This window comes from Chiloscyllium plagiosum, chromosome 4 (genome assembly GCF_004010195.1).
Source record: "Chiloscyllium plagiosum isolate BGI_BamShark_2017 chromosome 4, ASM401019v2, whole genome shotgun sequence".
In the NCBI taxonomy this organism is placed as follows: Eukaryota; Metazoa; Chordata; class Chondrichthyes; order Orectolobiformes; family Hemiscylliidae; genus Chiloscyllium; species Chiloscyllium plagiosum.
The window spans coordinates 35,483,318-35,499,233 of record NC_057713.1 but is presented as its reverse complement, the minus strand read 5'-3'; the positions used below and the strand labels follow the sequence as shown (position 1 = coordinate 35,499,233).

The 15,916-nt window shown below is 41.4% G+C and overlaps 1 protein-coding gene across 3 annotated transcripts in view; it reads right to left on the bottom strand.

Annotated features, from left to right (window-relative positions):
- Positions 1-4,693: 4,693 nt before the first annotated feature.
- tmie (transmembrane inner ear) overlaps positions 4,694-15,916 on the bottom strand; it is a 119,803-nt gene continuing 108,580 nt past the window's right edge. For all 3 annotated transcript variants that reach the window (XM_043689393.1, XM_043689392.1, XM_043689394.1), the window contains 2 exons: positions 7,289-7,438; positions 4,694-5,462 (listed from right to left, as the gene is read on the bottom strand). In XM_043689393.1, coding sequence (XP_043545328.1) covers positions 5,356-5,462; positions 7,289-7,438 — 257 coding nt within the window. In that variant the 3' untranslated portion in view covers positions 4,694-5,355. The remainder of the gene's footprint in view (positions 5,463-7,288; positions 7,439-15,916) is intronic.

Here is a 15,916-nt window from a genome sequence, read left to right as displayed (position 1 = left end):
GAAGGATGTGGAAGCTTTGGAGAGGGTGCAGAGATGATTTACCAGGATGTTGCCTGGAATTGAGAATAGGTCGTACGAGGATAGGTTGAGAGTGCTAGGCCTTTTCTCGTTGGAACGGCGAAGGATGAGGGGTGACTTGATAGAGGTTTATAAGATGATCAGAGGAATAGATAGAGTAGACAGTCAGAAACTTTTTCCCCGGGTGCAACAAAGTGTTACAAGGGGACATAAATTTAAGGTGAAGGGTGGAAGGTATAGGGGAGATGTCAGGGGTGGGTTCTTTACCCAGAGAGTGGTGTGGGCATGGAATGCGCTGCCTGTGGGAGTGGTAGAGTCAGAATCTTTGGTGACCTTTAAGCGGCAATTGGATAGGTACATGGATGGGTGCTTAAGCTAGGACAAATATTCGGCACAACGTCGTGGGCCGAAGGGCCTGTTCTGTGCTGTATTGTTCTATGTTCTATGTTCTATGTTCTAACTAAAATTCTCTAGCCCAGGCAACATCCTGTCAATCTCCTCTGCACGTTATTCAGTGCAATCAGTTATTCAATATAAAGAGAATTGCATAGAACTTCAAAAGGATGTAACAAATTTGACAGAATAGACAGACAAGTGACAGACACAATTTATTGCATAGAGGAGTGAAATTTTTGTCGGAAGAAAACAGAGAGACAGTAAAAATTAAAGAGAGAATTCTAAAAGGAGGGTGCAGAAGCAAATGGATCTAAATGAATAATAAATCAAAGAGCTGCAAATGCTGGAGATCTAAAACAAAAACAGAAAGTGCTGGAGAAATTCAGCAGGTCTGGTAGCATCTGAAGAGAAAAATGTTTCAAATCCAGTGGCCTTTTGTTTGAACTGAACTTTTTTTGTAGACCTAAATGAACATGTGCCTAAAACAGTGAAGGTGGCGGGAGAGCTTGGGTCATCAGCTAACAAAACATTCAATATACTATTTTAATAATATATCCATTTATTATGGCAACATTGAATTAAAGGAAGAAAGTTACATTAAACTGGTATAAAATACTGGAATCCTCTGAACTCCAGTAGAGCATTCAGTTCTGGGCACGATACTTCAGGAATGATTTGAAGGTATCAGAAGATTCATGAGAATGGTTTCAAGTGGGAAGAATTTGTGTTAGGTAGTAGATTAGAGAAGTTGGGCTGTTTGTCCTTCTAGAAGAGAAAGTTGAGAAAGTAATTTGATAAAGAGGTCACGACAAAGCAGATAGGGAAAAACTGTTCCCATTGTTGGAAGGATCAAGAATCACAGAATCCAGATTGATGGATTTGGCAAAAGAAACAATGGAGACATGATGAGAAGCTTCTTCAAACAGAGAGCACATTTCCTGAAAATGAACAATGAATGGATGTGTACTGAATCCATAGGAATATATCTGGACCTAATCATTTGGATCAAAGCCAAGTAAAATTTTGTTTTGTAATATTTTGTAGATTCAAATTCTTGCATGAAAAGCTTGGTGATGAGTAGTTTGGACAAATCCAAATTCCCTTCCTTGTAGGTGCCTGAACCGCAGGAATTTGATTCCTTCCAACTTCTGCAGCAAACCCTGCTGAGGTCTATAATGGAGAACACAGGGGAGCCAAGTACAATCAATCTATAATTGGATCATGACTGGGATCTTTCGCACCAATAGGAATCTTTGTGAGAAACTAAGACTTATAGAAAAAGGCAGAGAAACAATGATGATGATAATGAACAAGGGCAAGAATGGATAGAAGCATATAAGAAGAACAGATTAAAAGGAAAGTAGGTGACAATTTGTTTGAGACAGCAAGGGAGACAGAGAATAAGTGAGAGATGGCAACTGAAGGATAGAATATGAAAATGAGGAACTATACGAAAGAAAGAATAAAAGTTAGACTAAACAATCACAGTATTGCAGCACCATTCATATGCCAAATATTTCTCTTCAATATAAAACATAAATGAATAGTTTGCAAGTGTTAAATCTGCAGAACTAGCCTAGCTACTGAGAAGAAAACACCTTAAAAAATGGAATGACCTCTGCTAGGCCATAACATATCATTCAAAATGACCACATCATTCATCTGTAGGTCAGAAATTGCTGAATGTAAAAAACGAATGATCGACTTGCGTTGTTTACGTTATTTACACTCAGCAATTTCTTTCTCCTGAGTTTCTCCAGCACTTTCTGTTTTTATTAATTCTCTTCAGTTCAGATGACAGTTCAGATGCCAGGACCAGCATTTAGTTTTCATTCTTTTGTTAAGGTTATGGCTGTAGCGATTTTGTACTTTTGAATTCTATTCTTAAAAATGTACATTCAAGATATAAAAATTAATGGAAATGTAGACTTTTGTTTTGAAACATAAAGTGAGAGTAAGCCATTTGCTCTTCAAAGCTGCTCTACCATTCAATAAGATCAAAGCTGATCTGATTTTGGTCTAATCTCCAATTTCCGGTCAAACTCCATAATCCTTGATTCTCTTGTCTATCACAATCTATCTCACTGAGCCTTGAACAAATTTATAAACCTAGCCTTCAATACCTTCTCAGAATAAGAATTCTACATAATAATACTCAATCTTAGATTATTTTACTTCATCTCTGTTAAAATAGGGAGATCTCTTATTCTTAAACTTTATCCATAGTTTAGTTTTCCCCTCTACAGGAAACATCCTCTGGGGTTATGTTTCAAACAGATCATCAATGGATGCAGGCATAACCTATGAGTAAAAGCCTCAATATTTCTTCATGAGATAAGATCTTCATTCCAGTATATGAGTCAATTGCACCTTCTCTAAACTGCTTCTAAAGCAGTTTTATCTTTTTTCAAATCTATGGCGGCGTGGTGGCTCAGTGGTTAGCACTGCTACCTCACAGCACCAGGATCCCAGGTATGATTTCAGCCTCGGGCAACTGTCTGTGTGGAGTTTGCACATTCTTCCTGTGTCTGTGCGGGTTTCCTCCGGGTGCTCTGGTTTCCTCCCACAGTCCGAATATGTGCAGGTCAGGTGAATTGGCCATGCTAAATTGCCCGTAGTATTAGGTACATCATTCGGAGGGAAATGGGTCTGGGTGGGTTGCTCTTTGAAGGGTCGGTGTGGACTTGTTGGGCCAAAGGAAATTTAATCTAAATACTTGGATGATGCAAGGTGAAATAGATGAACCTCACTCTTCTTTTTGTGGTAATTTTGATAATTCCTTCTGACTTCAATTGCACTGCAACTGCTAATTCAAGCTGATAACCCAACAAACCTAATATGAAACAGAGAAGAAGATGTTAATGAAGATGGTCAGACAGACAGGAGTTGGGTTTAGGTGTGGAAAGCAGCAAGAGTGAAGCCTCAGTACAAGTGACCAATGGGAATCAGGATTCAGTATAGGCCACCAATGGAGACCAGGGTTCAATGTGAGCAATAATGGGTGTTATGGATTAGTGTGGGCAACCAATGAGAGTCACTGAATTACAATGAACAGCCAATGGAAATCAGAGCACAACAGCAACATCCAATGATGATGAGGCATTTAGTCCCGGTTGCTACCAAGATCAGAGTTTTTGCTTTGGAAAGACAAGAAGGTCTTTGAGTTTTAGGTCTGGCAGCATGCGTAAGCGCTTTGGATCAAGACTTCCAGCAGGAATCATCGTTATGGATCAGAAACTTTACTTCCCACATTTGTTGGCTTCAAAATTTACTTTAAAGAAACTTGAATTAATTAAAATGAATTGACAATTAAGCTGCAACATGTATAGGGAAATTTTTCCTTTTTCCACTTCATGGGAAAGGTGGGGTGAATCCTATTCAATCAAAAGGATAATAAAGCTACTGTGTTCGTATATAAGTGATCATACCTATTCAATGAAACTTCTGCCTGTGAATTAATGACAACACTACACTGGTTTTTTATTTAGTTAAAAACAGAAAACGTTGGGAATATTCAGCAGGCCTGACAGCAACTGCTTTTCACAGTCATACTCTCTTTAGCCCACCTTTTTGCTTCTTTCCTTTATCCTCCACGTTGCATTTTAATTTTCTTTGTCATTTAATCTGTCTTGTCTTTCAACCTATCACATAGTGGGCGGCACGGTGGCACAGTGGTTAGCACTGCTGCCTCACAGCGCCTGAGACCCGGGTTCAATTCCTGCCTCAGGCGACTGACTGTGTGGAGTTTGCACGTTCTCCCCGTGTCTGCATGGGTTTCCTCCGGGTGCTCCGGTTTCCTCCCACAGTCCAAAGATGTGCAGGTCAGGTGAATTGGCCATGCTAAATTGCCCGTAGTGTTAGGTAAGGAGTAAATGTAGGGGTATGGGTGGGTTGCGGGTCGGTGTGGACTTGTTGGGCCGAAGGGCCTGTTTCCACACTGTAATGTAATCTAATGTAATAGTTTCCCTTTCGTTCTTATCGCACTATCACCCCGCTAACCTCCGGCCTCCTTGGTCTGCTTTCATACTTCCTTAAAACAGAGTGTAATTCTTTGCTACAGAAGGCTGTCAAGGCTGCATTGTTAAATATATTCAAGGGTGAGATAGATATTTTTATTCTGTAAGGAAATCAAGGTTTATTGGCAGGAAAGTGGAATTGAGCATAATCAGATCAGCCATGCTCTCAATGAATATTAGAGCAGACTCGATGGGCTAAGTGGTCTATTTCTGCTTCTATATCTTATTTCCTTATATCTCTGAAGAATCATATTGGACATGAAACATTAACTCTTTCTCCTGAGTTTCTCCAATACTTTCTGTTTTTATTAATTCTCTTCAGTTCAGATGAAAGGTTGTTGACATGAAACATTTATGCTGTTTCAACTTTCAACCTTGTCACATGACCTGCTGAATATTTCCGGAATTTTCTGTTTCTGTTCCAGATTTCCAGCATCAAGAGTATATTGCTTTTTTTAATGACTGGTCCTCTATTTATTCATTCATTTTCCTTCACTCAGCTCCTGCAGTGAACTCCACATTTGCTGATTCCTAGTATGGATTGTGTCCACTTTCTAAGCAATAAGTTAGCAAACTTTGCTCAGCACTATTCAAACAAGCAGCCCTGTTGCTGTATTATACATATGTTGACAGAGAGGCTGGAGTCTGTCTTTTCATACCAGCCCTGAATTCCCATAACAAATCAGGAACTAAAGACTAAAATGTAGCATTCCTACTAGAACATTACTGCAAATCTGGCCTTTATGGCATGCAGTTGTCAAAACATTCGACAAATTCACTTTACTCAAAACAGCAAATCTGATAATAGCCCTTCAAATAAGAGACAAAAAGACACGAGAGGACGTTTCTTCAGTTACAGATTCTTGTTGGCGGAGGAATTGAAATAAAAGAACAAAAGTTGACTCAGTGAGTAGTCATCTTGAATTCAAAGGGGTGCCATTTCATCTTCCTCCTGAAGGACAGGTAGAGAGTGGACAGATCTGTGCTGGAGTTGACCAGAGACAGTTTGCAAAGGGATAGTGTCAGAGGAATCTAGGATTTAAGGGTAAAAAGAGAGAAAAATAAAAAGAGAGAAAATGAGAAAGCAGATCAGGACAAGGAAAGTAAGACAATATGACGTTCTTTCATTTAAATTTCATTTTACTGGAGGTTTACTCTTATTTTTAAGCTCTTACGTTCTGAAGCTGAAATGCAGATTCTCAGGGACTATTAACTTCCCTATCTAGTCGAATGACTGTTGAGAGTATCATTACAGTATTTTCTTGTACTTTCTATAAAACATCCACAGATATAGCTCACATGAACAAATGTACACACCCGTGTGATGACACACACACATGTACACAACTCAAAATAACTATGCTGAGTTTTTAAAATTAATTCCTGATGCTCCAACTGTTGGTTCAGCTGAGATCAGATAGTTTCAATGAGCTGATTGAAAGCTCGGAGATTCAACTGAAATCACAACCCCAGGGCATTTCATCCAGAAATATTTCAATTAGTTATAACAGCATAGAGGAGGAAGATAAATACTGATGGGACACTGATCTAATTTCGAAACACATAAATCAAAATAACAGCAACAAAAACTCACATTTAAACAGCACCCGTAAATATAATAACATTTTACAAAACTCTGCACTGAAGTATCTTAAGCAGGGGATTATATACAGTTGAGCTTTAGTCGGGATATGAAGTAATGAAAGAAAATCATTTTAGTGAAATCTTTAACATTTGGCATAATTTCAGAATCCATGTTGGGAGAAACTGAATGAATGACAAGATGAGCCAATTGGAATGACAGAACAAGCTCAAGAGGCTGAATAGCATACTTCTCTTACTATTAATTCAATGGAGTGTAACTTGATTTATAATTCAACATGGAGCCGAGTGGGCAACAGGGAGGTGTCTCAGTTGTTATTGGTCTTTGATGACCTGCATGTCTCTCTTCTTCCTTATAACTCAAGTGAAGTTTGTTCTGTCTCTTGCACATTGTGTGGCTCCTTTATACTCTAAATGTTAATCAGTCCTTTATCTTTGGTTAAAATTAATTTTGCAGGCATAACAGCATTTATTGCTTATCCCTTATTCCTTCTGTTCTTGAGCCACCATAGTCCTTATGCAGAAATGTTCTCAAATGCTGTCAGGTGCAGTGGAAAAGATCGCTGCCTGTAGTTGGAGTGACATGGCTGCTTATTAGCTATTTACCAAATCAGGATAATCTCTAGGCCTTGCTGCAAGAAGACATGTTTCTTTATCTTCAGAATTTCAAATAGAGCTGAACGCTGTGCAATCATCAGGGAACAATATAAGATCTGATTTTTGTATTGATAGTGATGGATTAGTAGGAGTTTCCTGCAATTTCACTTTTTATACAAGTAAAGAAATTGACTGAGAGCAAGTGACGCCTTTAAAAGCAGTTTAAGTGGAATCTATTAAAGGAGTGTCGCTTGATTTTGTTTCAAGGGAGTTTTGGGAAGGAGTTTGCCGTTCCCTAAATTAAGGAGGAGATAAAAAATGGCAGGGAGTCTATTATTGAATAAACACACCAGGGCCCCTAAAAGTTTCAGTTGAAAGAGGTTTCCTCGTTCATTAACAGAGTTTCTGTATAATTTGATTGTCTTGCCTGAAAGTTAATTTCCTTGAATTCCAGAATAGCATAACTGGACACCCATCAGCGTCTAATATCCTTGGCCAAAATCCGAGCTACCAGGTGCAAAGATTTCATTGTTTGATTTAAATCCTTTGTCTTTTGTCTATGTTTTCCTTCTGCACCTTTAATACAGGAGGAAGATGTCTTCACAGAAACATATTTTTGAGAAAGATTGTTTTTAATATTTAGGAAACTCATAGCTCACCTCCTGGCATCTCTGTCAGTTCGTTGAGTGGTGGAACATTATCCAAGGTGTTGGCATACCTCTTTGCAGCCTGGCGCTGGGCATAACGTGCTTCAATCTCCTTCTTCGTTCTGGGAATTCTGCACTTGAAGATACAGCACAGTACAATTACTGGAAAGAAAGAGAAAGATCTTATGATTCTCTAAGAATCTTGGTGATCTCCATGTACAAGTTGTCTTATTGCTGAGTAGGAGAGTCAAGGCATCAAGTCTCACTTGCTGAACAAAACAAAATCTGGCCAGCCATTCCAATGCAATACTGAGGGAATGCTGCACTGTTGGTGCTACAGTCTATCTGAAGAGAATTGTGAACATAAAGTTCCCAAGGGGGAGTTTTTTAAGGGCTATGATAAAAGGGGAATGCAAGTTACAGAGGGAGTATCAGGAAAGAAGTCAAGATTTTAGGCCTATAAAAGAGATGTCATAGCTAGACGAAGTGATTGCAAATGGGACAACTCAAGATGAGTGCAGATCTTTGTGAAAGTTTTGCAGTTGGAACAGATTATATAAACAGGGATGGGTGAGGTCATGGAGGGGTTTGAAAATGAGGATCAGGAATTTAAAATCAAGTTGTTGCTTTATCAGAAGTTAATGTTAAACATAAGTAAGTAAATGAGATTTGGTTCAAGTTAAAACATGTGCTGCAAAGTTTTGGATGATACCAAGTTTACAGAGGGTTGAATGTGAGGCCAGCCAGTATTTCATTGGAATAGTCAGATAGCAATAGTTAAGCATGAATGAGGGATTTAGCAATGAAGGCAGGGAGAGGTGTGAAGTTGGGCAATGTTACTGATGGGGAAATAGCTGGCCTCAGTGATGCATATGTGGTTAGACGTACGGCTGAATGCGTCATCAAGGTTGTAATCAGATTTCTTTAATCTCAATAATTATCAGTAAAAGGAATAGAATTAGCAACTAGGGAATGGAGTTTGGCAAATGGGTCTGAAAACTGTAGTTTTAGTTTTCCAAATAATTAATCAGAGCATTGTCTACTTATCCAGTACTGGATATTAAATGAGTAGAATAATAATTCAGATAGCGGAGGGATTGTCTCACTTGATGCTGCAGCTTGATTGGTCTGTTTCGTGATCAATAGAAATTCAAGCATTTCAAAAAGGTTGACTTCCTAGCTGCAGTCTGCTGTGGACTAAAGAATGTGTACAATAGAATTAAAACTCCAAAACATGTGGGGATATCTGCCGTCCTGCCTAAGCAAACCACCACCAAAAATATCCAGGCTATTGATCCTGTTATGTATTGGAAGGTGCATGGTGTGTGGCTGTAGATAAGAACAGTTTGAGCATCTGAATCCTTATCTCAGGAAAGATATACAGAGGAACCTTAATTATCCAGCATTCGATTATCTGAATTTCAGATTATCTGGACAAGATCGTAAGGTCCCGATGTTTGGCTGAACTGTGTTATCTGAACATTTTATTATCCGTAAAAAATATTCCCATCCCAAGGCTTTCGGATAATCGAGGTTCCTTTGTGCTTGAATTAGACATAGACCAGAAAAGGTTCACAAGGTTGATCCTAGGGATGGAGGGACAGCCAAATGAGGAGAGGTCAAGGAGGTTGAGTTTGCACTCAGTAGAGTTTAGAAGAGTTAAAAGTAACCTTATTGAAACAGGCAAGATTCTTAGGAGACTGGATAAGGTAGATGTGAAAAGATTGTTTGCCCTTGTGGTAAAGTCTAGGACCAGAGGGCACAATCTCAGAATCTAAGACAGAGATGAGGGAAATCTTTTACATCAGAGAGTAGTGAGTCTGTGGAACTCTTTAGTACGGAGGGCTCTGGCACTGAACCATGATATTCAATGTTGAGTTAAACAGATTTTTAGCCAATAAAGGAATTAAGCATTTTTAGATTAGATTAGATTAGATTAGATTACAGTGTGGAAACAGGCCCTTCGGCCCAACAAGTCCACACCGACCCGCCGAAGCGAAACCCACCCATACCCCTACATTTACCCCTTACCTAACACTACAGGCAATTTAGCATGGCCAATTCACCTGACCCTGCACATCTTTGGATGGTGGGAGGAAACCGGAGCACCCGGAGGAAACCCACGCAGACACGGGGAGAACGTGCAAACTCCACACAGTCAGTCGCCTGAGGCGGGAATTGAACCCGGGTCTCTGGCGCTGTGAGGCAGCAATGCTAACCACTGTGCCACCTTGCCACCCATTTTTCTTATGTGGGGCAATCTGGAATAAGAAATCACAGTTTTAGGATAGGGGTGGTAACAAATTTAAAACAGACCTGAGGAGAAATTACTTTTTTCAATGGGTAATGAATCTGTGGTAATCACTACCTCAGAGTGCAGTGGATGTTGGGACATAGAATAAATTTAAGGAGGAGATATGCAGACTTTTCATTAGCAACAGGTTGAAGGATTATGGAGAATGGGCAGGAAAATAGGGCTGAGGCTGACATGAGTTTGGCCACCATTATGTTAATTGACAGTGCAGATTTGAGGGGCTGAATTGCCTACTCCTGCTCCTAATTCTTAAGTTCTTATTATGGGGAAAAAGCAGGAAAGTGGAGTTATGATCTCATTGAATAGCTGAGTGAGCCCAATGGGCTGAATGGCCTACTTCTGCTCCGATGGCTTAATATTTGGGGAACTCCTCCAGCGCCCATTGTTGGATTAGGATCAAGTTACAATTTCAAGATTGTCAGTGAGAAAAGCTGAGGAGAAACTTCTTTACTCTGAGTGTTGTTAGGATTTGGACTGCGCTGGCTGCCTAGGATAATGCTGGAGGTGGAGTCTGTAGGAAGTTTCAAAAGAGAGCTGAAAATATATTTGAAGGTGTTGAAGTTAGAGTACGATGGAGATGGGGCTGGAGAATGGGCCTAGCTGGGCAGCTCTTTAGATTTTGGTACAGACATAATGGGTCAAATGACCTCCTTCTACACAATAACATTCTATAATTCTATGATTCTGTAAGTCTCATTATGTTAATGAGTAGTATATGTGACTAGTGATACCTGCTAATGTGAGGGGCAATTTGAACTAGGACTGAAACAGTAGGGTTCTCTCACACTCACTGCTGTATGTTACTTAATATAAGTGTTATTCACTAGCATGAGGACAGACTCACTTTTCTACAACCTCAGTACAATCTCACTACACTAGTTACCTTTAAAATCAGGGTTTTAATTGCATTAAAGGAGGCAAATTTCACTATGTGAATGAGAGTTCAGCCTCTCCATGCTATGACCACTCCCACTACAACGTCCATAGCTCTTGTCATTCTGATTTCATTACTTTTAGCCATGCCTTATCCTTGCCCTTCCAGCAATGCGTTGTTAATTTTGAGGCTATAGTTGCCATGGATGAAAGACGTTTCAGCTAGCCTCTCTTCCTTCACAGCAATTTGGTGAGAAGGAACAGGTAGTGCCCATAATATTTGCTGGGAGAGAATGTCTTTTTTTCTGTTAAAATGCAGCTTCAAAGAATGTCAGCACAGCTTGATGGATTCTGTCTCACTGATCAGCCCCGAAGCGAATTAACCCCAACAGGGACATAATCGCTATAGAGAGAAAAAAAGTCACAGTTGGCATTTCACTGCTCTACAGAAATTGATTGTAAAGAAGTGATCAGTGCCAAAGGTCCTCATCTGCCTTAGAATCAGACCAGGTAGCAGGAAATTTAGATCAAACACAAACACTCAATGACAGAACTATTGAGTCTTTATCCCTTGGCACAGCGATAAGACTAATTTGAGCAGGGGCACAGTGTGATACCAGTTACTGCCTCCCTATCACAGTTAGACTGAGAATCTGGGTCTAATAGGGAGGATTTAAGCATTTTCAGATGGGAATCACTTTTCAGCAATTCCCATAATTGAAAAATCAGAACTTGTCAAAATCATGTTTTCCTTCCACTGATGTGAATTGGAGTTGGCACTGTTTTCTTGGGTATGGCAAAAGAACTGAACAAAAGAAGTAAATTAAGAATGTATCTTAGGAAAGGAAGGTTTTGCAATCAATTTTAAGAATACCACTTGAGTGGACTTTATTGAAATATGCATTGTGACATTTTTACATAATTCACGCCCAGTGAATACTACCTTTTTTCTTATTTTGTTGTTGTCATGTGTAATTTAGGGAGAGGACCCTTTGATTGCTGCCAACATCTGAGCTTCTAGATTAGATTAGATTCCCTACAGTTGGCCCTTCAGCCCAACAAGTCCACATTGACTCTCAGAAGAGTAACCCACCCAGACCCATTTCCCTCTAATGCACCTAACACTATGGGTAATTTAGCACGGCTAATTCGCCTTGCCTCCACATCTTTGATCGTGGCAGAAAACTGGATCACCCAGAGGAAACCCACGCAGACATGGGGCGAATGTGCAAACTCCACCCAGTTGCCCAAAACTGGAATCGGACCTGGGACCCTGGTGCTGGGAGGCAGCACTGATCCACCGTGCTGCCATTGTAGGAATAATGTTGGGGTTGCCTTAAAGTCAAATTGATTTGCAAATATTTCCAGAATTCCATTACCCTTTGAATCAAAGTACTTCCTGATTTCCCTCGTAAATGGCCCATCTCCAATTTTGCATTTATGCTGTATTGTTCTGTATTCCTCCACCAGAGTATCAGGTAGAATCACATGAGAAGTTCAGCAAGTCTATCTTGATTTTGGGAGTAATACCTACATTTTCCAACCACATTCTGGATATCAAGACGAGATATCAGGCAGCTGTGAGATGCCTATTAACAATCTCATTAACACCAAATCTCTGCTCATTAACATACAACTTTCTATCCTACCATTTGCCCTGAGGAAACAAGATATCAATGATTCATGACACAGAAGTTTGAATGGGGATCTGGTGACCACAGTCTTGGACACTAAGCAACAGTATATCAGGACACATTCCAGGACACAGCCACACGTAACTCTAAATCATGTAGCCTGGCATTTGAGACTTGACAGCCTCTCAGGACCTTCATGGTTCCTGTCCAATCCATTTTCAGGAAACTTCTGCGCTTCAATGCTGCACCTCAGGATGCACCAGTAGCTGGCATTGCAATTCTCTAATGAGGACACTGCACGCTGAGGCAAGCATCCAACTCAGACACTAGGCCAGACTGCATCTCAGGGCTAGTCACATGATCGCTTAGCTCTCAATTACCTTGAGGCTACCTAGATGCTCACAGTATCCTTGCCTTGCCATACCTTTTAGAACTTTATCACCTCAAATGGATATATCAGGCTCACAGTACTCAGGCACAAAGGCAGAAAGCTTGCCATGATTGTCAGCACTCCTTAGTCGCAGCAAGGGAGATAGCCTTCAGTCAGGGAGTCTGTTCTCAATGTTGCCGCCGCAGATACTGTCGCTGCTGCTGAAACTGCCTCCTCTCCAATCTCCTCCACTGCCGTGGGAACATGCCTAGGTAGATCCACTTGCATGCCGAGGTGAGGCAACACTCTGAGCCCACTGAGAGACAGCTCAAATACTGCCGAGAGTCCAGGCCTGGGTCCAGCACGAGCCACCGAGAGACCAGGCCGGGATCCAGCACGAGCCATCGAGAGACCAGGCCGGGATCCAGCACGAGCCACCGAGAGACCAGGCCGGGGTCCAGCACGAGCCACCGAGAGACCAGGCCGGGATCCAGCACGAGCCACCGAGAGACCAGGCCGGGATCCAGCACGAGCCACCGAGAGACCAGGTGTTGCATTCAGAATCTAAGGAATTTTGGAAGATTATATAATAAGTGCATCTATTTTGCAGCTACTTCTTGTTGGAACATAGGATGGAAGGCATCTGAACCTAGGGGCAGTATGTATGTCCAATAGCTTTCCCATCAATTTTGCTTTGGTGATGGTGCTTACTATCGGTTCTTCCCTCTCATTCACTTTGTGATTTTCAAAGAGCTTTGGAGAAGACTTAAAAAAACCTCCGAGTGAAGATGTACACAAGATAGCTCAAATGGACCTCAGTTTAATGCCTCATCAGAAAGAATATTCCTGCAACAGTATACCACTGCCTCGGTACTGTGTGTGATGATAATTTCAAAGGTTAGGTTAGTGTTAAATTTTCTGGGGTCAGATTTGAAACAACAAATGAATCACAGTGACTGTGATCATTTTCAAATCTCCAGCCCCACTCTTCTATTTTGAAATTTCTCCCATCATATCCTCTGTCTTTAGGCTCAGTTTGAATGCTGTTTATGTTGTTTCCACATGTCATAAATACTCATTGCCTATTGAATGGAACTGTCCAGTGCTGGCAGTTTATATTGTCCCTCCATATTTTAATGAAACCTTATATCTTAATCTATTGCCACAGCTGTCAATGTAAGACAAACCAAAGTTGAGAGATATTCCACTGGGAACCAAATAACCTGAGGCAGTGATTCACAACTAAACATGAACATATCTGAAACCAACAGTTTTGCCTGCAGGATGCCAGGGGACTATTCATTGGCAAAGATTCAATCTCTTTCCCTTTGTCCCCTCCTCTTTCTCTGCCATTCCCTCTTTCTTGAACCATTTTGTTCACAAAACTACATTGACCCTTGACCTCCATTTCCCTGGCCCTGGGATTCATAAGTACTTTCTTCCTATAGGTACAACAATGGATCTCTGAATATTCTGAAATCACTGCACAGAGGCCAGTATGCCATCACCCTTTATTTACACATGGAGAGTGTTTGACACTGATCCAACTCCCTCAGAGCCAGCTCTCAGAGTGAACAGAACCTCTGACACTCCTGTTTATGTCTGTCAGCCAGTGCTCCCTGCTTGGGCCAGATTAACAGCTCTAATGAGAGAACACATATTCTATGAGGTCCACCTGGCTGACCTTATCATAATCACTTCATCCCTCCCCCTCTAAGTACTGGGGCAGTGGCCTGTTCTTTTTCTTGTAGCATCTCCTGGGGAGTTTTCACAAGGTGTCCCAGCCCTCTGACTCAGCCTCAGATACAGGTGGTGTGTGCAGGATTGTAGTCCACCTTTTGCGCACAGAGTGTCTTGGAAGGAATTTCATGTTCTTCTTTGGGCGGTAAAGGCATCGGGGTTGTTAAGTCTGCTGTATCTATCTCAGACTCCTAGACTTCTCCTTAGAGGGAGGGGGAGAACCCACAGCCTTTCTGGCTGTTCTGAGGGGCTGGTATGTTTTATTCCTGCCCTGTTTGTGAGTTTGCAGCTTTCATGTGGTCCACGTGCATGTTCAGGACCACCTTACCTACCTGAACCTTGTATGCTATGTGTCCTGACCTTATAGTGACCTTGCCTCTTACCCATGCAGGGCCATTTCCGTGACTTTGGCACCAAACCTCAACTCCATAAAGTAAATTGTCTCTGTTGCTTAGCAAAGCCTTGTGTCCAGCACTAGCATTCCTGATGCCGTTTCACTGTCACCTCCAGGTCAGGGAAGATCAGATTTAACCTGGTGCAGTGTTTTCTCCCCATTAGTAACTCAGCTGGAGTTATCCCTGGAGTTGCCTGAGGGATGATCCAATAATCAAACAGGAACCAAGATGGTTTAGAACGAGTGAAGCTTTGGACTGTTTCTTTAAGCTTGACTTAAGTGTATGGACCGCTCTTTCTTCCAGACCATTGGATGATGGATGGTATGGAGCTATCCCTATATGGTGAATGCCAGTTGGCTTTAAGAAATACTCGAATTCCCTGCTGGTAAATAATGACCCATTGTCTGGGACCAACACTTCTGGGAGCCCATGTATTGCAAAAGATGTTCGCAGCGTTTCTATTATCATGCCTGTGATAGACGAATGAACTCTATGCATGTCCAATCAATTAGAGTGGGCATCCGCAATGACTAAGAACATTGAACTCATGAAAGGACTTACATAGTCAACATGTAACTGAGTCCAGGGTTTACCCGGCCATTCCAGTGAATGTGGGGGAGCTGCTGGTGGTAATTTCTGGCCTAGTTGGCACTCTGGGCACTGCCTCACCAACAAAGCTATATCTGTATCCAATCCTGGCCACTAGACATAATGTTTCATCAATATCTTCATTTTGGATACCCCCAGGTGATACTGGTGGAGTTCAGCCAGTATCTGGTGGTGACCTTTGCTTGGGACAATCACTCTTGCTCCTCATAATAAAATGCCATCCGCTATGGTGATCTGGTCTTGCAAGGTCCAGAAAAGTTTCAGTTTCTGGTTCTGATGGCCCCTTTGTTTCCACCCCCACCACCAGTTGCTTCAGGTTTTTGTCAGGACCAGATCTTTTTGTGTCCACAGTGTGATATTGTCAGCTATGATTGCAAGTGTGTCCCGAAAGTTTTGAACCAGAATGGGTTCTTCCAGTGGTGTATCTGCCAGTTGGCGGAGGCTTAAGGCTTCCACATTTGCTTCTTGCCTCCTGGTTGGTGTTCCAACTTGTAATTGTATACACTTCGAATGAGAACCCACCACTGAATTCGACCTGAAGCTGTGGGTAGCTTGAGCCTCAGCCTTTTACTACAGCCAGTGGGAACTGATCCAATCTCAAAGGAGGGTGCCTGTAAACAGGAAAGTGTCTTGAAGTGTGTATACTTCAATGCAAGAAGTATACGAAATAAGGTAGGTGAACTTGCAGCGTGGGTTGGTACCTGG